This window comes from Ovis aries, chromosome 2 (assembly GCF_016772045.2).
Source record: "Ovis aries strain OAR_USU_Benz2616 breed Rambouillet chromosome 2, ARS-UI_Ramb_v3.0, whole genome shotgun sequence".
Lineage (NCBI taxonomy): Eukaryota > Metazoa > Chordata > Mammalia > Artiodactyla > Bovidae > Ovis > Ovis aries.
The window spans coordinates 16629906-16654637 of NC_056055.1; the positions used below are offsets into that span (position 1 = coordinate 16629906).

The 24732-nt window shown below is 42.6% G+C and overlaps 1 protein-coding gene across 1 annotated transcript in view; it reads right to left on the reverse strand.

Annotated features, from left to right (window-relative positions):
- Nucleotides 1-1863: 1863 nt before the first annotated feature.
- Nucleotides 1864-24732, reverse strand: part of LOC132659145 (uncharacterized) — a 546989-nt gene continuing 524120 nt past the window's right edge. The window contains exons 7-9 of the mRNA XM_060408977.1: nucleotides 14572-14675; nucleotides 13599-13681; nucleotides 1864-12382 (exon numbers count right to left, since the gene is read on the reverse strand). Coding sequence (XP_060264960.1) covers nucleotides 12369-12382; nucleotides 13599-13681; nucleotides 14572-14675 — 201 coding nt within the window. The 3' untranslated portion in view covers nucleotides 1864-12368. The remainder of the gene's footprint in view (nucleotides 12383-13598; nucleotides 13682-14571; nucleotides 14676-24732) is intronic.

Consider the following 24732-nt stretch of genomic DNA (forward strand, 5'->3'; position numbering starts at 1 on the left):
ATTTGGGGGACACTTTGATCTAATATCCCTGCAGACTTAATATGGTAGGAACTCAGTTGACATCTGGTCAGAGACCAGAGAAAACACAAAAGCTCTAACCATTAGAAATTCCCTGACTCACCCTTCCCCAGCCTCTCCTAATCTAGACCTGACTGATTAACAAGAATCATATCCTCTCCTTCACTGACACGGAAAGTGTAAAAATTCATGTAGCATTTTGGCTACAGACAAATCGAAGCAATCAGATACTGCCAACCTCATAGAGCAGCACTGACTTGTTTTTAATCTCTGAGGTGGTTGCTGTGGGGAGCTGAGGACCAGACAGAGGGGATGATCTGGCTGAGGTTCCTCAGCAAGTTAGTACCTGAAGTGAGATCGGAACCTGGGCCTTCCGGCTGCCTGGCAAATGGTTTCCCCAGAGTGACACAAGAGCTCTGCCTGCATCACCAAAGAAGAGTTGAATCAATTGTGTCTGCTTTGAATCAATTGTGTCTTCCTAAGCAGATATGGTCAGGCTTTTAGAGACAACGAAGCCTACATTTCCCTAGAGGTTCAGCCTCCCAAGGCTTCACCATTAGGCTGACTCATTTCCTATAAGTAGGGTCACTTCCCTGTTTAAAATCCTTGGTTGTCCACAGGGGAAGCTCCAACTACTTAGAGGCATCTGAGGCCTTTCATCTTTGCGTCTTTCCTTTCTCTCCAGCTTCATCTCTCACTTTATCTCAGATGCCCTCCGAGCAGGACCGCAGTAGTCCTCAACCCAGGCACCATTTTATCACGTGGGGAGCTTTTTTCAAAAAAGACTGTGGTTCAGACCATAGCTCTAGGAATGTGAGGAGTGGATCCAAGACGTCCGTATGGTTTCTATTAACCTATGAACAACCAGAGTGAGAACCACTGTTCACCCAAGCTAACTACTGTCTGTAATCCAAACCTGTCTCGCCCTCTCTGGGGCTTTGGGCAAGGATTCCTTACTCTGCTGTGGTTCCGCTTCTCTACCTGGCTCTCCTTCCAAACCACCGTGAATCTCTCCTTTTGCATGAACCTCTGTGCACGCTTTGCACATCACCACAACATTTACATTCCTTTTCTGTCTTTTGTGCACCCTAAGGATACTCTGGCCTCTGTGAGGAAGATGCTATTCTGTTTATCTGTTTCTTCCTTGTCAAAATTACAGGACCAGGCATATAGTAGGTGTTTAGTAAACCACTGTGGTCTAAATAAGGTTTTCTGAGCCCCAGAATGACCTCTGTTTAGAAAGCCAATCCTATTCCTAGGATGTTGAGTCTCATGAGATCGAGCTTCATTCTAATGATCCCCAGCCTGCTGTGTCCTAGCAATTGGTCTTTTACATCTTCTGTCTCCAAGGAAGGGAAATAATCAAAGAACTTCTACTCACTTCCTACTGAAAATGGAAGGGTGTTTCATCTTTATGTGACTAAAAAAAAAAAAAAGAGAGACATGAGATTATTTAGACACAGACCTTGGTTGGAGATGTAGTCCACTTACTAAGTGTATGACAAAGTACGGAGAGTGTCTAAACCTCCATGAAATAATATATAAAGAGCTCAGTACATTGCCTTCTATTTTAGAGTTCTCTGGAGAAGAAGATTGACTGATAGATTGATAGGTATAGGTAGGTTTATTATAAGGAATTGGCTCATGTGATTACAGAGGCAGAGAAGTCCCAAGATCAGCAGTTGCCAAGCTGGACACCCAGGAAGGCCAATGGTGTGAGTTCTAGCCTGAAAGCAAGCAGGTTTGAGACTCAGAAAGTACTGATGTTTTGGTTTAAGTCCAAAGGTAGGAAAAGAACGATGTCCCAGCCCACACAATCAGGAAGAAGATCCTACCTACTCAACCTTTTTTTATTTAAAGAAAATTTTTATTGGAGTAGAGTTGATTTACAATGCTGTGTTAATTTCAGGTGTACAGCAGAGTGAATATGATACATATACTTATATTCCCTCTTTGTCACATTCTCTTCCCACGTAGGCCATTACAGGGTGTTGAGTGGAGCTCTCTGTGCTGTCTTCTTGTTCTGTCCAGGCCTCCAGTTGATCGGGTGTGGCCCACCCACATTAGGGAGCGCATATCTGCTTTGCTCAGTCTTTGACTCAAATGTTAATCTCATTCACCCTCATGGACACAGAAGAGTTTGAAGAATGTCTAGGCATCTTGTGGCCCAGTCCAGTTGACGCATAAAATTAACCATCATACCTGTCATGGTGTAAATTTTCCATGTGTGTGAATTCCCTCCCCCCACCCCCCACCCCCCAGAAAATACAGTTTCAGATATGTTGCTCTCTCCTGTCCCTTCTTGAGTACAGTCTCTGCTATCTTTTCTCACTGTCCTTCCCATCTTCCCTCTCTCTTTCCCTCCCTCTTTGTCTCTCCCCTGACCCTTTGCCTTTTTCCTGTCTCCTTCTGACTTTCTTCCTCTGACTCCAGGCTGGTTCGCTCAGGATTTAACCCAGAAAAAAGAGTGAATTCCTCTGGCACGCATTCCACCTGTGTCTTTTGGGAACTCAAGGAGCACACCCAGCAGGATTAAAGCAAGTTGGGAGAAGAGTCTGCTCCCCACTTTGGCCAGAGTCTAGCACTCTAGCAGCAAGGGCCGGGTCTCTCTGTGCTGGGGAGAAAGGCAGGGAAGGAGAGAAGTGAGGCCTCTGACATAAATGCTGTGCAGTGTGTTTTTATTACCGCATAATCCATGCTTGTGCCACTTGTTCGCATACCGCCAGTTAATGGAAACCTCATGTTCTCCTGCTCTGGCCCATCTTGTGGTTAACTCTTGCAGGGCTGGGGTATGCACCCAGGCCAAAGGAAATCCTTTCCAGAAGGAAGCCGGGTTATCAGACAGGCAGGCGCTGCCTCACATGTTGAAGGAAGTCACCACGGAGTGCGGTTAATGATAAAGGCAGGAATGTGGCAGGCAGGCACTCGTCTGGACCTGCCTGTGGAGCTGCTGGTGAAATTCCACAGGACGTTTGGTGTGCTCATCGCTGGGAACCCAGGCTACCTTGGGATTCATGCAACTGGCTCCTCCTGGCGTGCTGCTCATTCCCTTGGAGCTTTGATTCATGTGGGAGAAAGGTCTGAGGAGTCCGCACACACAAGGCACAAAACTTATGCTTGGGAGGAGGGCTGTGTGTTGCAACACAGCGTGTGCTGTGAGTTTGTGCAAAGGCTGTGGTGTGTCTCTTTCCAAGGAGAAAGCCTCTAACTCCGCCTAGGTTGCCAGGAACAGCATCCAGAGAAGGGGATATTTGATCCTGAAGGTCTTGATGAACAAAAGAGATGTTTTTAAAATCAGGCAAGTAAGGCGAGAGGCCAATTCTGTGCCTCCGATGCCAAGAAAGCAATGTGTGGAGGGTCTAGAGATCTCTCCTTATGCAGAGAAGGAGGCAGGGCTTGTGACGTGGTTAAAGGTGCCATACTGCCTTCCGATTCCAACTTTCTTGATAGCTTGTGACCCAGTTTCATAACCTCTGCTTTTGTTTCCTCTCGGTAAACTGGGGGCCAAAATAGTGTCTTCTCAGAGGCTGCTCTGAAGTGTATCCGATGAAATACTTCCAGCACTTAGCCCCGTTCCTGGCATGTTAAAGGCCTGGACTCACGTTGGCTATCATTAGCATCAGGGGACAAAGGACAGTTTGGAGTGGTCAGAACACATGTTGTTTGGGGACGATGGATAGACCCAAGGTTAGTCTGGGACCAGATGGTGGAGGAACTGAAGGCTGTATGAAGGATTTGGACTTGATCTGGTGTGTCATGGGAAATCACTGAAGGTTAATTCATTCAAATACTGTCCTCCAGTTGGTTTCCCTTCCTGGAAGATCCTTTCCAGGAAGTCTTTTTTTACTTTCTCGTCAGGGATCCAAATAGTCCTGGGTCACTAATACCCATCACCTGCCATAGAGAAGCATCAGCCACCATAACTCAGACCACACTTGCCGCACTGTGTCCTCAGACCTTGTTCTGACGCTTTAGCTCCAGGGCATCAGATTCAAGAGACCTCATCTGAATTTCCCTTCTCATCATTCCTGCTGAATGTCCACGATTTGCAAAACAAGGACAAAGAACTGGGTCTGACTCTCTCCAAAGTTCTAGGCCCCAAAGGAAAGTTTGTAAAACAATGTCTCCTTTGTCCTAGTTAGGAATGAGTTGCTTGGCAGGTGAAAAACCCTGGAAATTTGCCACGAAGTGGCCATGTGACCTGCAAGTAACACTGATGGGATTTGAGCAGCAGTTCACCAATGGCGGCTGCTGGCCTGTTTGTAGGGTTATCAGAGTAATGGATCCTGGCATTCTGCTCGCACCATCTTTACAAACGTCACTTTCACTTTATTGTACATTAACCCCAATCTCTTCACAAGCTCCAAAATAAAACTTCTTTGCAAACAACTGAAGTCCATCTGCTGCACTATTAAAAATACCCTAGTATGAAAATACTTCAGCATTAGAGAAATTCATGATCAGAGATATTACGGTGGATCCACCTGAACATGCCTGCCTTTGCTTGGGAGAAATCAGTCTTTCTTTCTCCCTTAGGTGGGAGATTTATTACCACCCCCACTCCCATGGTAACAAAAGAACCCCGAATTCCCAAAAGTGATCAAATTTCAAATATTGCATGCTATTATCCAGGGTGGCTCAGACAGTAAAAAATCTGTCTGCAATTCAGGAGACCTGGGTTGAATCCCTGGGTCAGGAAGATCCCCTGGAGAAGGCAATGGCTACCCACTCCCGTATTCTTGCTTGGAGAATTCCATAGACAGAGGAGATGGTGGGCTACAGTTCATGGGGTGGCAAAGAGAGGGACATGACTGAGCAACTAACACAAGTGTCCTTATGAGCCCATATATGAATGGAACTCAGCTTATCAGCTGCTGATACGTTGATTCTCTTGTTGGGAATGAATGAATGACCCAATGAGTGATTAGCAGATAAATGTTCTATATCCCCATTAAGTGCATGTGGATTTTATTCACCTCTATTTCTATTCCTTGATCAATTACCCTCCTTTGAGAGAAATAACACTTTCCCGCTTTATTGCTAACAGTCTCTAGGTTGGGTCTCACTTCCTTCTCTAAAAGAGCAACCCCCGGCAGTGAGTATTTAAATTAATCCACCTCTGCTGCCATTCCGTGCAGCCCATCTATCACAGCAATTTGTGCAAATGCCACTCTAGTATCCAGCTCTATGTATCATGTATTTTGAGATTGCACAGTTCCTGAGGCCTTTGTAAAGCAAACCTTTCATGAATAAATCAGGAAATACCCTGATGCATGCTTTATGTAGAGGAAGATATTCTATTTAGGTCACGCAGGGAAGTTCTGCCAAGTTTGCTAAAATGAACAAATCCCCTGAGTGCAGTCTACCTCTACACAATTCCGAAACACAAGCAAGTCTCTCCCAGGCCCCCGCGGCCATGCTCTGTCAACACTGAGGACTCCAGGTCTATAAAGTATTAGTTTGATCACCTGAGGCTCCAAACACTTTCAAGTCAGGAGCCAAGCTAGGGGTTCTGCTAGTCTATGGGAAGAACTTTGCAAATGGAAAATTTGTCCACTGTGGTGCCTGGGGCAATGGGGCTTCTGCAAGTGAAGGAGGAAGGAACTAGAAAAATTACACTGAGCTTGTTGTCCCGGCTTGTTTTTTGAATCCACTTAAGAAAGTCCCTGACTTTGTCTGAGTCCAAAGCATTTCAGTGGACCCTTTTGAGCCTCCCAGAACAGAGGATGTGGCCTAGTGAGCCCTCCCCTTTAGCAATGGAAATACTCCCGATAAGAATAAGGATTTCCAGATTTCCAACCAACCTCGAATTAGAGAGGGTTATCTGGGGTAGAAGAATGCAGAACAAAATGTTGAATTATTCCCTTTCCTTTGAACAAGGGCAGCCAGGCCCACCCCCTTTTGCCCAGAAAAAAGCTGTATGAGATTAGAAGACCTAGTCTGAAGAAACAGATGGAGCACTGACTTGGATTCCGGGTGGTGAGAACGTGAAGCCACAATGTCATTAAGAAGGTGAGCAAGATGTCTGGACAGAGTCTAAGCTCATAGCACCTTATTTGGATGGGGTCTGATGTTTGCTTTCTGGGTTCCCAAATTTATCTGGGACAGGGCAGTTTACACCAGTCAGCCACTTAGGGACTGATTCCTTCTAACGAAAGTCAAAGGAAACAAACTCAGAACAAGTTAACATCATGGTTAGCAGCATATCAGCCCATACCCTGATATATTGTAAAGTCAAAAGAGGAACCAATCCAAAGGTTACCTGTGAGTAGATTCAGGACAAAGAGACTTAGTTCTTATTGATGTCCCTAATTTGAGAAGTTGCCTTTTCTGCAGCTTTGCCCCTTTGATTATGTTGAATATTGAAAGACCATATCCTCTCTGTTTCCAGTACTCTCTTCCAAACATCTGTCTTTGGTTGAAGCTTTTTTCCTGAGATTTGATGATGCCAGCTTTAGACAGTTGGACTATGCTGAAGGCATGCTTTAAGGATCTCAAATCTCTTTAGCTTCCATTGCCATTCATTGCCAAGGTCAAAAATGTACATTTAGTTGGTCATAGTCATTTACAGCTTGATGTACTAATATTTACCTTCTGAAAGTGTCACTGATTTCCAAGTCCTTAGAAATACTACTTTCATCCTGTTAAACCACTCACATGATTGAGTGCCAAATTTGAGTCCAACCTCATTCCTAACAGGCTGAGTGAACTCAATCACGTTTGTTCATGTGACTGAATGTTGACTGAAATATATGTTCCCTTATCTTGGAAAGAAGGACCATTTGAAAGAATCTGTATCAAAGCACAATGTGAACTGTAAGTTGCAATACAAATAGGAAGTGATTTTGCTGAAGTGTTTTCAGAGAATGAGTCTGGGTTTTCCTTTTGTTACCTACTGCTTTCTGCAGTGTCTGGCATATAGTTGGAAATCAGTAAGTTTGTTTGTTGCTTGTTGATTGCCTTATAAACGGGAGCCTAAGTATCGGGACCAATTCTCTAAGGAAGAGGAAACGGGAAAGGGCTTAGGAGAATGCACTTGCTTTACTTGTTACAGAAGTCATATAAGCGCAAAAGGTAAAATTTAGAAGATACAAGAAAATAGCAAGAAGAAAATTAGACTACTTCATATTTGCAACCTGCTAGCATTTTTCTGGGCCTGAAGACTCTCTCTCTGTCTGACTTCCACATGCACTTGTGTGTTCTCAAATAACAATACTGTCCCTTTAAATGCCAACTATTTAGAGCTGGAAATATATATTTTCAGCAGGCAAAGGAATAGGAGATTAGTTCCCCAGCAAATCTATTAGTTCATTAATTAACAGAAATCTGAGAAATGTCAGTGAGGGCCTGCTTTTACTCTTTAAGGTAACAGAAGTAATAATAGCTAATATTTATTCAATGTTTACTATATGCCAGGCATTGGTCTGAGCCCTTTATATACATTAACTTATTTTATCTTCAGGACTACCCTAAATGGGAGATGTTACAGGTCCATAATCCCTTACCTATAATTTCACAGTCCAAAAAGCACTGGAAAGGGTTTTTGGACAAGTTCAATACAAACTCCTTTGGTAGCAAAACCTTATTGAATCTAACATGAGTCTTTTCATGGTCTTTATTAATCCCACTTATGAACAGTCAAGTTTCACTGAAAAAATAGGAGTGTGTTTGATAGTGTTCTAGAGCCTTCTGAAGGCTTCATGAATGAGACAGTATACACATTTTATTACTATTGTAAAATATGAAAAATTCTGTATTCCAAATCACAATCCAAAGATTTCAGGTCTATGATTATGAATGCCATTATTATCTTCATGTTACAGATGGAAAAACTGAATCATAGAGGCATTAAGGAACTTGCCCAAGCTTCGTCAGGATTTCAACCCAGATCACTGGCTTTAAGAGTCTGCACTAAAACTTCACATTTGTTTAGTTTTCAAGAGCTTTACAGTCCTTTCAGCACAATAACTTTATAAGTTATACTTAGGAGATCTTATTCTATTTTAAAATCAAGACAAGTGTGATTCAGGGAAGTTACATGACTTGCCCAAGGTCCCATCACTAATGCAGTGGGATCAGGACTCAAGTGCAAGTCTCCTGCTTATAACCCTAGTGCCCTCATTGCTGCCCTGGGATTGCCTGAAGAGTCACCAAACTCCAGCCATAACAGCCTTGCTTTCTCCCTCAATACCAGCATGACTACTCAGGCAGCCTGCACAAAATCCCTTCTACCTTTTTCAAGTCAGCCATCATCAGAAAATGTGCGAGAAAGCTTAGAACTGTCAAAAGTAACTATCCACAAGTCACCCCCAAGTCAGAAGCCTGAGTTGCTCCCCTAGGCCCTACGGGCTTCTGGAAGCCAGAATTCACTCTCTGCTCCTGACTTCCAGTGGTCCATCCCACGCAGAGCATTGGGCCAGAGTGCATGCCCGTACAGCTGCCTGGGCCTCTGTGCGAGGCACCTGCACTGTGACTGATTATGGCGGGATGGAGGAGACCTCAAACACTGGCAATTGCATAGACAAGTCTGGAAGGAGGGGTTTGCCACAGGGCACCCAGGTGTTTCCCATTCTAGGACTCCCCTGTTGTCCCACAGACCTTCCAAGATCCGCCCCCCCCCCCAGATCGGGCTTTCTCTGGAAAGTGAGGTCTCAGCCACAGCATCTCTAGCCAGATTCTACTGTTCTCTGAGCCTCCTCTTTACTCAGCACATCACAGCCAATCTTCTCTCTGCTCCTCCGTCAGGATCCACACTTACTCCCCCTACACACCCAAAGTCTCAGGGTGCACCCTGGGGGCTCTAGCTGCACCCTGTTTGCCCTCATAGGAAACTCCACATCCCACCCAAGAGGACCAAGCACTCCAGAAATCTGAGTGGATTCTCAAGCTAACAGAATAAGGTTAACATAGTAATGAAGAGGGCACAAGGACATAAGGCCAGAGATCTGAGACGCAGTTCCGGCTTTGTGGGTTTGGACACGTACCTGACCTCTCTGAGGACATGTACCTGTCATACAAATTACACATGAATATCGTTTGGATCCAGAAGAAGTTGAAAGTAAAAAAGTCCAGATTTACGATGGTATTGCCTCATGCTCTAAGACAGAAAGCTGATCAGGTCCAGATCCTTGATGATGACATATACTGACGTTCTGTTGACACCTCAATAGTAAATCTTAGGCCGAGGTCATGCTGTTCCTTCTGCTTGGGTTGCTCTGCTCAGGTAGGGCAGAGACAAATAACCCCTCCATATGAGCTTAGGACACGGCAGTCTGCCTTTTGTGTCTATTCGGCTCCTAGCACCTGGCTCCATTTCTTCTTGGTCTTGGCTTCTAACTTCAGCTTCCTCTCTACTCTAGGCCATATTTGCAGCCAGTGAGGGGTGCAGCGCCTCTGATCTTGACCTCTATGCTCTCTTTTTGTGCTGTGGCTTTCTTTCACTCTCTGTCTATTCATTCATGTTTGGATTTTTAAGATAATGAAAGGTATTTTTGCCCTGGGCTACAGAACTCAAGCCAAGAGCTGGCCACTTGGCTGAAGCCCCCCAGAGCCTGGAGGGAGTAACTGTTTCAAAGGGTTTACCTATATGCCCCCAGCACTTCAGAAGTTTATCCCCTTCCTCCCATCTCAATTTCTGCAGCGGGGTGAGGCTCTGCATCCCTGGGGACTCCTTCCTGGTGGGATCCTAGAACGAGACTCAGGCTGACTTCCAACTGTGCTCCTTCTGTGGAATATCTGGGATATCTCCCCCTCTGAGGTTCCAGTGGCTGTCTACAAACTCACTGTGGGCAGGATTCACAGGGCCAGGGTAAGAGAGGAGATGAGGACGTTGAGGGAGCTATTAGCAGGGCCTCACAGATTTCTGCAACTATCGTAGCTCCCTCCAAATACTAACAATACTGAACCCTACTCTTTTGCTTTCATGCCTCCTCCTTTCATTAGACTTTGAACACCCTGAAGGTCAGCACTGCCCCTCTGAGTTACCTGCTTCTAACTCCCCTTGCTCTAGTTTGTATCCCAGCGGGCTTGCTGATTGAAAGAATGGCAGCTAAATGAACAAGCGAGGGAATGGATGAGCCACTCAAGAGTTCTGCATGAAAAAAAAAAGAGTTCTGCATGGAAATACATGGTATATCAGATACTTTCAACCACGACCTGCAGGAAAAGGTCGACAGAATTATCAGGGCAATTTCATGAAGTCGGGATGTTCTGTCCCTAAATTAGTAAATGGCTTAATTTGAGTGAATTAAAGTGGGAACACATGAGCTACATGAAGATATAAAACTGGACTTGCACTATAGCACTGCCTGAAGTCAGGAGCTGCCAGGTTGCACATGGCATCACCTGGGGCTTTTGAAGACAATTACTGGACCCCACTTCAGACCGAGTCTAAATCTGAGGCTAGGGTTCAGCCACTGGCATTTTTGAAAGCTCCAGAGGTCATTCCCCTGGGTAATCATGGTTGGGAACCACAGTCTGGGGGACAGCTAAGCACTGGGATTATGTCTGAAATCCAGTTCACTCCCTGCCAGCTGTGTACCTCAACTTCCTCATCTGCAAAAGAGGATCATGATGTCTACCTTCAGAATTTTTAATGAAGATAAAATAATATATGCCTTTGTGATAAGATAAATACTCTGTGTACTAGTGCTTGCTACTATTTCCCTTAGCATTATTATTTTTATTATTCGGTGTCAATGCCTTAGAATGCCTAAGTAGAAAATCTATTTACTTTAGTTATTTAGGGCTTCTCAGGTGGCTCAGACGGTAGAGAATCTGCCTGCAATGAGGGAGACCCCAGTTTGATCCCTGGGTCTAAAAGATGCCCTGGAGAAGGGAATAGCAACCCACTGCAGTATTCTTGCCTGGAGAATTCCATGGATGATTCAGCTCATGTCCAAAATGGGTTAAGAATTGTACAAAGTACAACCCAAAAAGGAATTGGACCAGATTCTGAGCTAAGGATGCCCTATGTACCGAAATACCTACTTGAAGTTCTTGACATATATTATCTCGTTAAAAAGTACCATTCATCAAGTGGCTCAGATGGTAAAGTGTCTGCCTACAATGCAGGGGGAGCCTGGTGGGCTGCCATCTATGGGGTCGCACAGAGTCGGACACGACTGAAGTGACTTAGCAGCAGCAGCAGCACAGATGAGAAAACTGAGGCTTGTGTAGGTTATCTCCAAAGTCTTCCCGCTCCAGTGTAGGAGAGCCTGGTTTGGACTGGGGTCCCCCTGCTTCCAGGTCTGTGCTCCTCTAATCTGGTATCATTGAGCATCTAGTATGCATGTTTTGGACATGGCCTCCCTTCTCTCAAACAATTTACAGGTTAGAGGAAGAACCGATTTGTGCTGAGTGGGGAAAAATCAGAGAAGGATTTTTGAAGAAAGCGAAAATTCATTTGAGACTGGGAAGATAAAAAGGATTTTGCCAGGTAGGAAATGAGAGCCTAAGGACATTCCTGGTGGGGAAGCCAATAGGAGTAAAACCAAAAGCATGAGGGCACAAGCGGGATGATTGGGGGTGGTTGCAAGTTATACACTTGGCTGCATTAGCTTTATTCCTCACCTCTCACATGACTTTCTTAAGAGGGACTTCCTTTCTCTGAAGGATTTCTGGAGGGACTGGAAAGTAGTCTTAGTAACATTTTCCTCTCCAAGTGTCTTCTTATCAACAGCAAAAAATCTCTTATGCATTCTGAGCTACTGTTCTGATGTCTGTGGGAGCTTCACATGTCAGTCAAATGCCAAATATGCACAGGGAGTTCCAGCATGAACAAGGGCACTGGGTCTCTCCCATGCATGTCAGACACAGCATGTGTGCATGTCTTTGTGCATGCAAAAGCATGCGTGCCCCTGCACACAGACAGCAGTAAGCAAGGAGACGGAAGAATTCTGTTGAGCCCAGTTCTTGCTCTTCAGACACGACTGAGGATGCTTGGTTCATTTTTCTTTGCTAACCAGACTCCAAGTCCCATCCGCTCCTTGCGAAGCATCAAGGTCAATGCCAATTTCCCCTCTATCATCCACGTCTGTGGCTGAGCTGTCTGTGGTGGAAGAAATGAATGTTCTCCATAGCTCTCAGCTCTGGGCTGGCCACTTCCAGCCTGCTGACAAAATGCAATTGTGCTATATCACAGCCAAGCAAAATATACGCTGCTGGTGTTAGTGTCCTTTGTGTGGCAAGGCCACCGAAGGGGAGAGCCTCCTTAGGAAGAGGCTATTCCATCATCCAAGGTCTGCCTGAGCCTGTTGAGAACTGATGCTTGGGAAGAAAAAAAGCCTAATGCATGTAATATGAACTCTGTGGTTTCCTCTTGTTCCTGGCATAGCTGAGGCCGTCACATTTCAGGTCTCCGGCTCTACAGAAACAAAAGGACCATGTGTGTTAAAAGCATGCAGTTCCAGAGGTTAGATCACAACTCTGATTGGAGAACAAGGTTAATCATGGGTTCATCACTTGATGACCTCTGCAGGCAGGGCTGCAACCCAGTGAGTTTTTAGTAAGCAGAGACCAAATGCAGAAGGCGCCCTATAGGCTCAGAATGCCTGGATTCCAAGGGGAGGGGGCTTCAACCTCCAAGCTGATGCCTGCAAGAGAATGGGGGTGGAGTGGGGAATGTTACAGGAAGTGAGGTTTATAAGCTCCGTCTCCATAGAATGTCTGGTCAGTCCCATTTAGCAATGGGAAGGAGAAAGGAGCTCTTAGCAAGCTGGCTTGGGGCTTGCTATTGCAGGAAAGAAACCTGGTGTCTTCTTTTTGGCTGAAAGGCTCCAGCTCCACTCAGAAGGGCACAGAGAAACACAACCTTGGAATGCAGGGTTAAGAGGCTCACCATCAAGGATCAAGGTGGAAAAATACTTCCGGAAGCTGGCCTGGTGATGAAAATGAACTCTGCTGCTTCGTTTACAGTTATCCAAGGGTCACATGACTCTCATCAAATACCAGAGCACAGCCCGAGTTTAACCCAGTCCTTTCTGGAGCGTCAGCATCTGTAATTCTAGAACTAGGTATGAATCCCAGGCTCTAGTAAGTCCTGTGATCTTGGGCTAGTAATTTAAACTCACATGACCTGTTTCTTCATCTGTAAAAGGAGCTAAAAGCCAATGGGACCATATTTTGTGAGACAACGCAGGGAAAACCCTGTTATATAGTAAATACTCATGTATAAACTGGTAGAATTTTCCCCAGCTTCTTAGCCAAACTCTCCCATCCTCTCCTGCCCCATCTACCTCTCTTTGTCTTACTTTCTTCCTGAAACACACAGAACTGCTTAGGGTTTCCTGCCACCCTCTGCTCCATTCTCTGGCCAACACATACAGTGACACAGAGGATGGTGGTCCATGACTTGAGTTCTGCCTTCACATGTATTATTTCCTCTGCCTGGCAAGCCCTCTCCTACTCCAGGATGCCTCTGAAACACCAAAACACCTCACATGCTTCCTCGCCTATGACCTTTCCTTGAGACAAACAATGCCTTTCCCCAGCACAGCAGAGTTCACCGGTCCCGTTATGTGCTCTTCTCTCCGGAGTGACAATGATAGCCTCTTACTGCAGGAACCACACTCTGTACTTACCTGTGTATGTGTCTGTCTCTCCTTTGGGGAGCCTGAAGGCAGGGTCTGTATCTGTTTGGTATCCCAGGTTCTTTGCAGACTGTCTGAAACAGAAAAAGTAAGAAGTACTTCTGGAACATTCATTAAATTGAAGCAAATGTAGCTCATTGGAGCAACTGAGAAGAGAATGGTTTTGATGAAAGCATACTTTCAGCTAAATATTTTCAGAATACTTTCAGCTAAACAAAAGCTTCTTCATCAATTGCTTCACTTAATTCTCACAACAAGCCTCTGAGATCAGGAAGGCTTGAGGTATTATTTTGATTTTGGGACTGAGGTTCCTGGTGCAAAAGCTGTGTGCATGGTCATACCACTAGCAAATTGCACAGGAAGGACTAGAATTAAGGTCTGTTTCTAAGATGTTTTCCTCCACTGAAATCTGCTGACCCGAATAGTGACTAGGGCACACTACTGCCTTTCCACAGCGCTTGGTCCCTTCCTCTATCTGCACCACACGGTACAACTTCATGTTTCTCCCCAGGCAGGCCACCGGTTCTTAACCTGAAAGATCCCATGATATGCAGGAAAGGTGAAGTTTACGTTGATGGGTAAGGACGAGATGGGACATATACACAAACTAAGCTGTGGACTCTGCACAGTTCTCCTGGAACTAGGTAAAATTTCACCTATTTTACTCCATTTAAAAAATTCTAAGGGAATTCCCTGGAGGTCCAGTGGTTGGGACTCCACTCTTTCACTGCCAAGGGCCCAGGTTCAATCCCAGGTTAGGGAACTAACTAAGCTGCATGACAGGCCAAAAATAAATAAATAAATAAATAGTAAAGTAAAATTAAAATTATAAATGAATACAACCCAAGGTAATATTGTTATAATGATACATTTAAGTTCCTCTTAATTTAAATGAAAAGCCATATAAATAAATACTCAGATTTGTTAACAAGAATGATCTCTCACTCATCTTACAATTACTCACATCAGTGTAGCATCGAATTGAAGCAGAGAACTGCTGAGCCCAGAGCTATTGAGATGGCCGGGGACAAGTGTGGAGATGGACAATGGTTTCTGTTGCTGTGGAGGCTGCAAACCAAAACCAAGTTTACCTATTAATAAATAATTGCAAATGCATAAATAATTATAAGTAGATAATATTTATACAAGAATGTGTATACATTTCATAGTAATTATAAAGGAAGCATATGGGACAGAGGTTTTGGAACCTGATTTAGGTAGGGGGACATGGAAGGCACTTAAAGGAGGTGATAAATAAGTAGTGGTCTTTAGGGTGGGGATCACAGCCAAAATGCTGTGCCACAGGGAGTTCAGCTCAGTGCTCTGTGAAGACCTAGAAGGGAGGGATGGGAAGTGGGTGGGAGGGGATATATGCATACTTATAGCTGATTCTCATTGCTGTAGAGCAGAAACTAACACGACATTGTAAAGCAATTATACTCCAATAAAAAAAAAAAATAAGCCAAAATACTATGCCAGAGATCTACTCAGATACAGGAAAAAAAAACAAAAAACTTCTATTGATATTTTTAAATCTAAAAATAAGGCATTATATTTACTTATATCTACTGGTAATCTCACCCTCTCTTTACCTTCTTCACCTGGAGAAGGGAATCTTCCCAACCCAGGGATTGAACCCAGGTCTCCCACATTGCAGGTGGATTCTTTACCAGCTGAGCCACAGGGAAGCCCAAGAATACTGGAGTGGGTAGCCTATCCCTTCTCCAGGGGATCTTCCCAGGAATCAAACCAGAGTCTCCTGCATTGCAGGCAGATTCTTTACCAACCAAGCTATGAGGGAAGCCCAATTGATATTTTTTTAAAATCTAAAATTAAGATATTATATTTATTTATATATACTGGTAATCTCTCTCTCTCTCTCCATCCCTCCACCTTCTCTCTGGGCTCCCCCTACCCCCTAGTTTGTCAGATGAACACATATCACACACAATAAGTTAGATTTCTTGAGAGGGAAAAATGGAATTCTACAATGTTGCGGAGCAGACAGTGGTACCTCACTTGCTCTTTCCCTTCTCACAGATAGTAATGCATTGCAGTCTGTGAGTTGCCAGAAGCCAGCGTGAGGAACTCCACCCTTGGCAAAGGTCATGAGGAAGGAGGCTTGGTATTATGCAAAGGTGAGATCGAGCCTCAGGAAACCCCCTGTTCCCGAGCATCTACCCCCAAAACCAGAGTCTGCCTACTTTACTGTTTCATGCTCTCACCTACACCTCTGACTTTACGGGGGGCTGACCCCCATTACCTCTCTCGGAGAAGGAGTTAACTTACAGCTCCAGTCAATAAAAATTCCTGGGCGTGACAAGGGTGTCTCAGGTCAAACCTCTCTGCTGGCAGACTAGTTTGTGTGACAGGATTATCCATACTCCTGCCACTACACACGTGATTGTTTACTACCTCTCAACCATAAACAGCACAGAGAGTTTGGAGTATTTTGAAAGTCTTAATTAGCATAGGGCTTTTCTCATTGTTGAGTCAATGATTGCTGCTAGGCCTCCATATCCTTAGGCACCTGGGAATATATTAATGTATTTGGAATATAGAAAAGGAAATATAGTAGTTTTGATGTTAGCAATACTAGACTCTTTGAGTTAATTAATTTTCTTTTGTTATAGATCACTATACTTTGATATGTCACTGTGTCCTTGCTATGTAAAAATGTAACTTTATCACTATCTTAAGACTAAATAGATCTTAAGGGGAACTATTGGTGAAGGGTTTTCATTTGTTGGGCTGATGTTTGCTGCTAAATCTCCATATTCCCTGCCCTTATAATGAATATAACTAGCATGTAGGAGAAATAAGTATTAACCTTTAAGATTAATCATGTTAACCTTAGGTTAAATAAATTCCTTTCTTAGTTGTAACCCACTACACTCTCACCCTATAGGAATGCAACTTTATCTGCTACCTTCAGAGGGTGGTGCCTGGTTTAAGAAAAAACACCCTTGGAAAAAATAAGTTTTTTGGTTATCAGAAAGAAAGGATTATAAAATATCAGCAGGCCTCATGGCCAGAAGATGATGTAAAACCCCTAAGACCTTTGTATAATTTTATATGAAGCACCTGATTGTGACAAGGGTCAGGTCTGCTGACCCCTGCGTGACTCTGTATTCATCCCTATTTATAACAAAAAGTATATAAGCAAACCTGAAAAATAAAAAAATGGGATCAGTTTCTGGAAAGACTGATTCCCCCGTGTCGTTCTCTCCCCTTCTGGCTGAATTCGCGTCTGGTATGTGGGTACTCACCAAGCCTGCTAATTCTGCCTGGGCTTCTAAGATCTCTCCTTCGGGAGAATGGAAAGACACCTGTGGCCTACATAGGTGGTGATTGGTATTCCACGTAACCCAAGTTATTCAGCCTCCTCTTCTCCACTAATTTTCCTACTACACCATCCATTTCTAATCTCTCTATATATCTGTAATTAAATAAGTTTTTTCCTAGGACACCTACTCCATCTCCCCTTCGAATTACCCTGGATCCACTGGGGCTGGACCCCGGCAGTGAGTGCTTGCTTAAGTGGATTTTCAGGTTATATTATCTAGTTTTAAATAAATGAACACTGACACAATTCCCAGCAAAGGTCCGTCTAGTCAAGGCTATGGCCATGTATGGATGTGAGAGTTGGACTATGAAGAAAGCTGAGTGCTGAAGAATTGATGCTTTTGAACTGTGGTGCTGGAGAAGACTCCTGAGAGTCCCTTGGACTGCAAGGAGATCCAACCAGTCCATTCTAAAGGAGATCAGTCCTGGGTTTCATTGGAAGGAATGATGCTAAAGCTGAAACTCCAGTACTTTGGCCACCTCATGCGAAGAGTTGACTCATTGTAAAAGACTGATGCTGGCAGGGATTAGGGGCAGGAGGAAAAGGGGACGACAGAGGATGAGATGGCTGGATGGCATCACCAACTCGATGGACGTGAGTTTGAGTGAACTCTGGGAGTTGGTGATGGACAGGGAGGCCTTGCGTGCTGCAATTCACGGGGTCACAAAGAGTCGGACACGACTAAGCAACTGAACTGAACTGACACAATTGACAAGTGGCTGTAGAAGCTTCCTCCAGGGAAACCATGGATAGAAAATAATAGTAATAAAGTAAAGGCAAGCAACATTAGGAAAACAGCAGCTGATCCATCGATTCCTTCTGCAAACCTTTGTTTGCTTCCTTATGGAGTTAAATATACTCATAATAAAGAAACAACAAAAATTCTCCCCCAAACGGAAATTATTAGGATGACTTGAAATATAGATTTATATGCATTACCTTTAAAAATGCACTATTCAGTGCTTGGGAGGTAGGAAAAATGGGCCAATACTGGTCACAGGATACAGCATGATGATTATAGCTAATAATACTGCATTGTATATTTGAATGTTGCCAAGTAGGTAAACGTTCTCACCACAAAAAAGAAATGGTAATTATGTGATGGGATGGAGGTGTTACCTAATGCTGTAGTTGTAATCATTTTGCAATATATAAGTGTATCAAATCTATGTTTTACTTCTTAAACTTATGTAATGCCAATTATATCTCAATAAAGCTGGGGGTGGGGAGAAAATGCTATATTCATAAAGTATATATTTATTTATGTAAAATAGCTTTTATCTTTATTTAGCATTTCCTTTGTAGATCTATATATATTTCATAATGTACAATATATAGTATAAATTATATGTAAGTATACATAGTAGAAGTATGACTTGTATATAATTTATAAATAAATATACGTATATTGAGAGTTTAGGTTTCTGATACTCTATCATTTGCCCGTGATAGAGTATCAGAAACATTTAAAGACCATGGATATAAGGGAATAGCAAGTAATTAGCCATGTGACAAGCAGGGCAATAAACAATTCAGGCAGCTTGAGTAGTACTTGCAAAGATATGTTTGGAGAACTGAGGAGAGGCTGGTGTAGCTAGAGGATAAACAGTGGAGAGAGGAGGCAAGGGCAAGGTCATGAAAGACCCTGGAGACCATGGTAAAGGGTTCACATTTTATCCTAGTGAAATTACCATGACCTGTAAGTGTTTAAAGCTGTGGAATGATGAAATATAAATTTTAAGAAAATTGCCTTAGCTGTTTTGGGATGATGGGATCATGCTGAGCAGGCACAGAAGTGAAGCAACTGGTTAGGAGGCTCTCATAGTAATACGAGCAAGAGCTGATGGTGGCATGAACTAATGTGGTAATGTACAGATGAAGAGAGGTAAACAGATTTTAAAAGCATGTTGGTTATAAACCCAATGGTACTTCCAGATGGATGGAATAAAAGATATGTGAGTGGGATAGAAAAATCAAGAACAATTTCCAGCATCCTTACTTGAGCAACGTGGTGAAATTTGGTGGCACTGGTTAGATGGGTAGTGGGTTGGATGATGGAATCAAGTTATCTGTTTTAAGTACATAAAATCTGATATTTCAGTGAGAAATCCAAGAGAAGATGTTGATCAGGTGGTTGGATGGTTATGCATTTAGAGCTTGCAAGAAAAATATCATTGATTGTCCTTCAGTTCAGCTCAGTTGCTCAGTCGTGTCCGACTCTGCAACCCTGTGGACTGCAGCATGCCAGGCTTTCCTGTCCATCACCACCTCCCAGAGCTTGCTCAAACTCATGTGCATAAATGATGCCCTCCAACCATCTCATCCTCTGTTGTCCCCTTCTCCTCCTGCCTTCAGTCTTCCCCAGCAACAAGTCTTTCCCTGATGAGTCAGTTCTTTGCATCAGGTGGCCAAAGTCTTTGAGCAATATTGACTCCATTTGATTTTCTAGTCACATTTCCACCTTTTGTTCAAAATCGTTTGGGCAAAAGCATTGGTGACCAATTGCTTGTTTACTTGTCATTAGCACTGACTTCTTTGGTGCTGGAAAGGCTTCTTCCCAGAAAATCATGTCTTATGAAGGCAGAAAAGAGATGGTTGTGCAGGAGATATGCTTTTAGAGAGTTTATGGACACATCTGAGGAGGCTTCAAGGAAGTGAGTCTTAGGTAGCACTGACTATACGAGAAATTCATGAATCTTCATTAGGAGGAGGAGTAAATCAATCACCTCTATAAGTCAGCTATCATTATTCCTTTGGAGGCTGTCATAGTACAGCAATGGAAGTCACAAAGCATATGAAGTTTAAAAATGACAAACAGAGGACAAATTAGAAAAATGATTAGTATGACTGGTTGCAATTTTGATAATAATAAGGCACCAAATCCAGAAGGGAGCCAGTTGAAGATTTCTACATGTTAAGAGGTTGAAGCCTCTTTTTACAGTTTGAAATGTCTCTGATGATGGCATTGGGTGTTTATATAAACTTTCTGAATCACTCATATTGGAACTGACATAAAGATTGTCTATACATGAGCTATTATGGTAATTTCCCTAAGGTTTATATCAAGTTGTCCAATTTTAGCTTTCATGGCTTCAGAAAAAGGGCAGTTTTAGTTCTCAGTGATTCCAAGTCAAAATGATTAGAGGAAAAACTAGAAACAGTAGTTTGGAGAGTCAGAGCTCGATATTGGAGGAAACTAGAATTCAAGATCTAGCTCAGTTTACAGGTAAATACCAGAACCTCAAAGACAGTTAACAGCACTAGAATCTATTATCCACAGAGGCACATTACTGAAACATAATTTTTCTCTCTAAAATAACACTCATTCTACCAATATAGGCAAATTAAGATTAATTTTTCATTAAAATAAGTTTGGTATCAACAAACTTGTTCTGATTATTTATTTAAGTGTCATTCAGTTGAGTTGCTTAGTCATATCTGACTCTTTGAGACCCTATGGGCTGCAGCACGCCAGGCTTCCCTGTCCACCACCAACTCCTGGAGCTTACTCAAACTCATGTCCATTAAGTTAGTGAATGCCATGCAACTATCTCATCCTCTGTCATCCACTTCTCCTCCCATCTTCAATCTTTCCCAGCATCAGTGTCTTTTCCAATGAGTCAGTTCTTCACATCAGGTGGCCAAAGTATTGGAGCTTCAGCTTCAGCATCAATCCTTCCAATGAATATTCAGAACTGATTTCCTTTTGGATGGACTGATTGGATCTCCTTGCAGACCAAGGGACTCTCAAGAGTCTTTTCCAACATAACAGTTCAAAATCATCAATTCTTTAGCACTCAGCTTTCTTTATAGTCCAACACTCACATCCATACATGACTACTGGAAAAACCATAGCTTTGACTACACGGACCTTTGTTGGCAAAGTGATGTCTCTGCTTTTTAATATGCTGTCTAGGTTGGTCATAGCTTTTCTTCCAAGGAGTAAGCGTCTTTTAATTTCATGGCTGCAGCACTGTTTATAACAGCCAGAACATGGAAGCAACCTAGATGTCCATCAACAGTTGAATGGATAAGAAAGCTGTGGTACATATACACAATGGAATATTATTACTCAGCCATTAAAAAGAATACATTTGAATCAGTTCTAATGAGGTGGATGAAACTGGAGCCTATTATACAGAGTGAAGTAAGCCAGAAAGAAAAACACCAATATAGTATACTAACGCATATATATGGGATTTAGAAAGATAGCAACAGTAACCCTATATGCGAGACAGCAAAAGAGACACAGATGTATAGAACAGTCTTTTTGACTCTGTGGGAGAAGGCGAGGGTAGGATGATCTGAGAGAATAGCATTGAAACATGAATATTATCATATGTGAAACAGATAGCCAGTCCAGGTTCAGTGCATGAGACAGGGTGCTCAGGGCTGGTGCACTGGTAAAAATAAAGTCTGTCACTGTTTCCACTATTTCCCCATTTATTTACCATGAAGTGATGGGACCAGATGCCAGGATCTTAGTTTTCTGAATGCTGAGTGTTAAGCCAACTTTTTCACTCTCCTCTTTCACTTTCACCAAGAGGCTCTTTAGTTTGTCTTCACTTTCTGCTATATGGGTGGTATCATCTGCATATCTGAGGTTATTGATATTTCTCCCAGCAATCTTGATTCCAGCTTGTGCTTCATCCAGCCTGGCATTTCTCATGATGTACTCTGCATATAAGTTAAATAAGCAGGGTGACAATACACAGCCTTGATGTACTCTTTTTCCTATTTGGAACCAGTCTATTGTTCCATGTCCAGTCCTAACTGTTGATTCTTGACCTGCATACACATTTCTCTGGAGGCAGGTAAGATGGTCTGGTATTCCAGTCTCTTTAAGAATTTTCCACAGTTTGCTGTGATCTACACAGTCAACAGCTTTGGCTAGGTCAATCAAGCAGAAACAGATATTTTTCTGGAACTCTCTTGCTTTTTCAATGATCCAACAGATGTTGGCAATTTGATCTCTGGTTCCTCTGCCTTTTCCAAATCTAGTTTGAACATTGGGAAGTTCACAGTTCATGTACTCTTGAAGCCTGGCTTGGAGAATTTTGAGCATTACTTTGCTAGTGTGTGAAATGAATGCAGTTTTCAGTAGTCTGAACATTCTTTGGCATTGCCTTTCTTTGGGATTGGAATGAAAACTGACCTTTTCCAGTCCTGTGGCCACTTCTGAGTTTTCCAAATTTGCTGGCATATTGAGTGCAGCGCTTTCGCAGAATCATCTTTTAGGATTTGAAATAGCTCAACTGGAATTCCATCACCTCCACTAGCTTTGTTCGTAGTGATGCTTTCTAAGGCCCACTTGACTTCACATTCCAGGATGTCTGGTGAGTGATCACACCATCGTGGTTATCTGGGTCATGAAGACCTTTTTTTGTATAGTTCTCTGTATTCTTGCCACCTCTTCTTAATATCTTCTGCTTCTGTTAGTTCCATACCATTCTGTCCTTTATTGAGCCCATCTTTGCATGAAAACTTCCCCTGGTATCTGTAATTTTCTTGAAGAGATCTCTAGTCTTTCCCACTCTATTGTTTTCCTTACTGTTTCTTTGCACTGATCCCTGAGGAAGGTTTTCTTATCTCTCCTTGCTATTCTTTGGAATTCTGCATTCAGATGGATATATCTTTCCTTTTCTCCTTTGCCTTTTGCTTCTCTTCACAGCTATTTGTGAGGCCTCCTCAGACAACCATTTTTCCCTTTTGCATTTCTTTTTTCTTGAGGATGGTCTTGATCACTGCCTCCTGTACAGTGTCATGAACCTCCATCCATAGTTCTTAAGGCACTCTGTCTATCATCTCTAATCCCTTGAATCTATTTTTCACTTCCACTGTATAATCATAAGGGATTTGATTTAGATCATACCTGAATGGTCTAGTGGTTTTCCCTACTTTGTACACTGTAAGTTGAATTTGACAATAAGGAGTTCATGATCTGAACAACAGTCAGCTCCTGGTCTTGTTTTTGCTGACTGTATAGAGCTTCTCCATCTTTGGCTGCAAAGAATATAATCAATCTGATTTTGGTATTGACCATCCAGTGATGTCCGTGTGTAGAGTCTTCTCCTGTGTTCATGGAAGAGGGTGTTTGCTATGACCAGTGCATTCTTTTTTGAAAACTGTGTTAGCCTTTGCCCTGCTTCATTTTGTACTCCTAGGCCAAATTTGCCTGTTACTCTAGGTATCTCTTGACTTTCTACTTTTGCATTCCAGTCCTCTCTAATGAAAAGGACATCTTTTTTTTTTTTCAGTTGTCCTTAGAGATTAGTATCTTCCATGAAGGGTCCACCATCTCTAAAGCCTTGGGATTTGCTCCATTATAAGGATGAGGCTTAGTAAATGTCTTTTATGCCCAGAAGTTTAGAAGAAAGGGAGACAACAGAAGAGGACTTGATTAGAATCTGTCAGTCAGGGAGGCAGCCAGACTCCTAGCACACTCTAGATCCTCCATGGATTACGGTCCAGTCATTCTCAATTGACAAAGCCCAGTAAGGCAGGTGAGGTTCAACAGTACGAAAAAAAAAAGGAGCTGGGCCAGCTCTGAGGAATACAGGTAAAAGTGCATCTCCACCTTGGCCAAGATATTTTGTTGAAACTCTAAGTGAAGAAATATTACATAAAACAGAACAATGAGGGAGGGAACTTACTTTTTATTTCTGCTATAATCGGAATATTAACTAGAAAAATTTAAGATTTGTTAGAAAGAATAACAAAGTTCCTGTATAGATTTTTTAAATGCAATTGCTTTCTTACATACCCCAAAACATCAATTAGAAATATAAATACAAAAAGTACTCAATTCATCATAAGCGAAAACAAAAAAGGAATGATTAGAAATGTTTTAGATAAAAAGAGGAAAACTATAAAATTATACTGAGCAATGCAAGTTAAGATTTGAATAAATGGGGAGGCAGATTGTGCCCCTCTATGGGAAAGTCAAGTATTTAAAAACTATAAATTTTTCTAAATTAGTGCATAGGAGTAAGAGGATGCCAATCAGAATTCCAATGGAGTTTTCTTTTGGAACTTGATGAAATCATTCAAAAATTTATTTTGGAGAATATATGTGTGAACACAGCAAAATAAACCATTGGTTAAATGAAAAGACAACCTACTGAATGGAAAATTTTTTTTTCTAATGACATGACTGATAAGGGGTTAATATCCAAAACATATAAACAGTTCATGCAGTTCAACATCAAAAACAACTTGATTTAAAAAACGGACAAAAGACAGAAGACTGTTTCCAAAGAGGATGATCGCAGGCAGATGAAAAGATGCTCAACGTCACTAAGCATGAGGGAAATGCAAATCAAAACTACAATGAGGTTATTACCTCACACCTGTCAGAATAGCTATCATCAAAAAGAACAACAATAACCAGTGTTGGCAAGAATGTGGAGAAAAGGGAACCCTTGTACACTTGGTAGAAATGTAAATTGGTGTAGCCACTATAAAAAACATAGTTTCTCAAAAAGCTAAAACTAACATGACCCAGCAATTCCACTCCTGGGTATATATCTGAAAAGCAAAACAAAAACACTAATCCAAAAAGATACTTGCATCCTAAGGCTCCTAATGGCATTACTCGCAGTTACCAAGATATGGAAGCAACCTAAGTGTCCATTAACAGATGAATGGGTAGAGATGCAGTGCATATATACAGTGGAATGCTTTCGCTGTTGTTCCATCTCTAAGTTGTGCTCGACTCTTTGCGACCTCATGGACAGCAGCATGCCAGGCTCTTCTGTTCTCTTCTCCCTCCCTGTGATT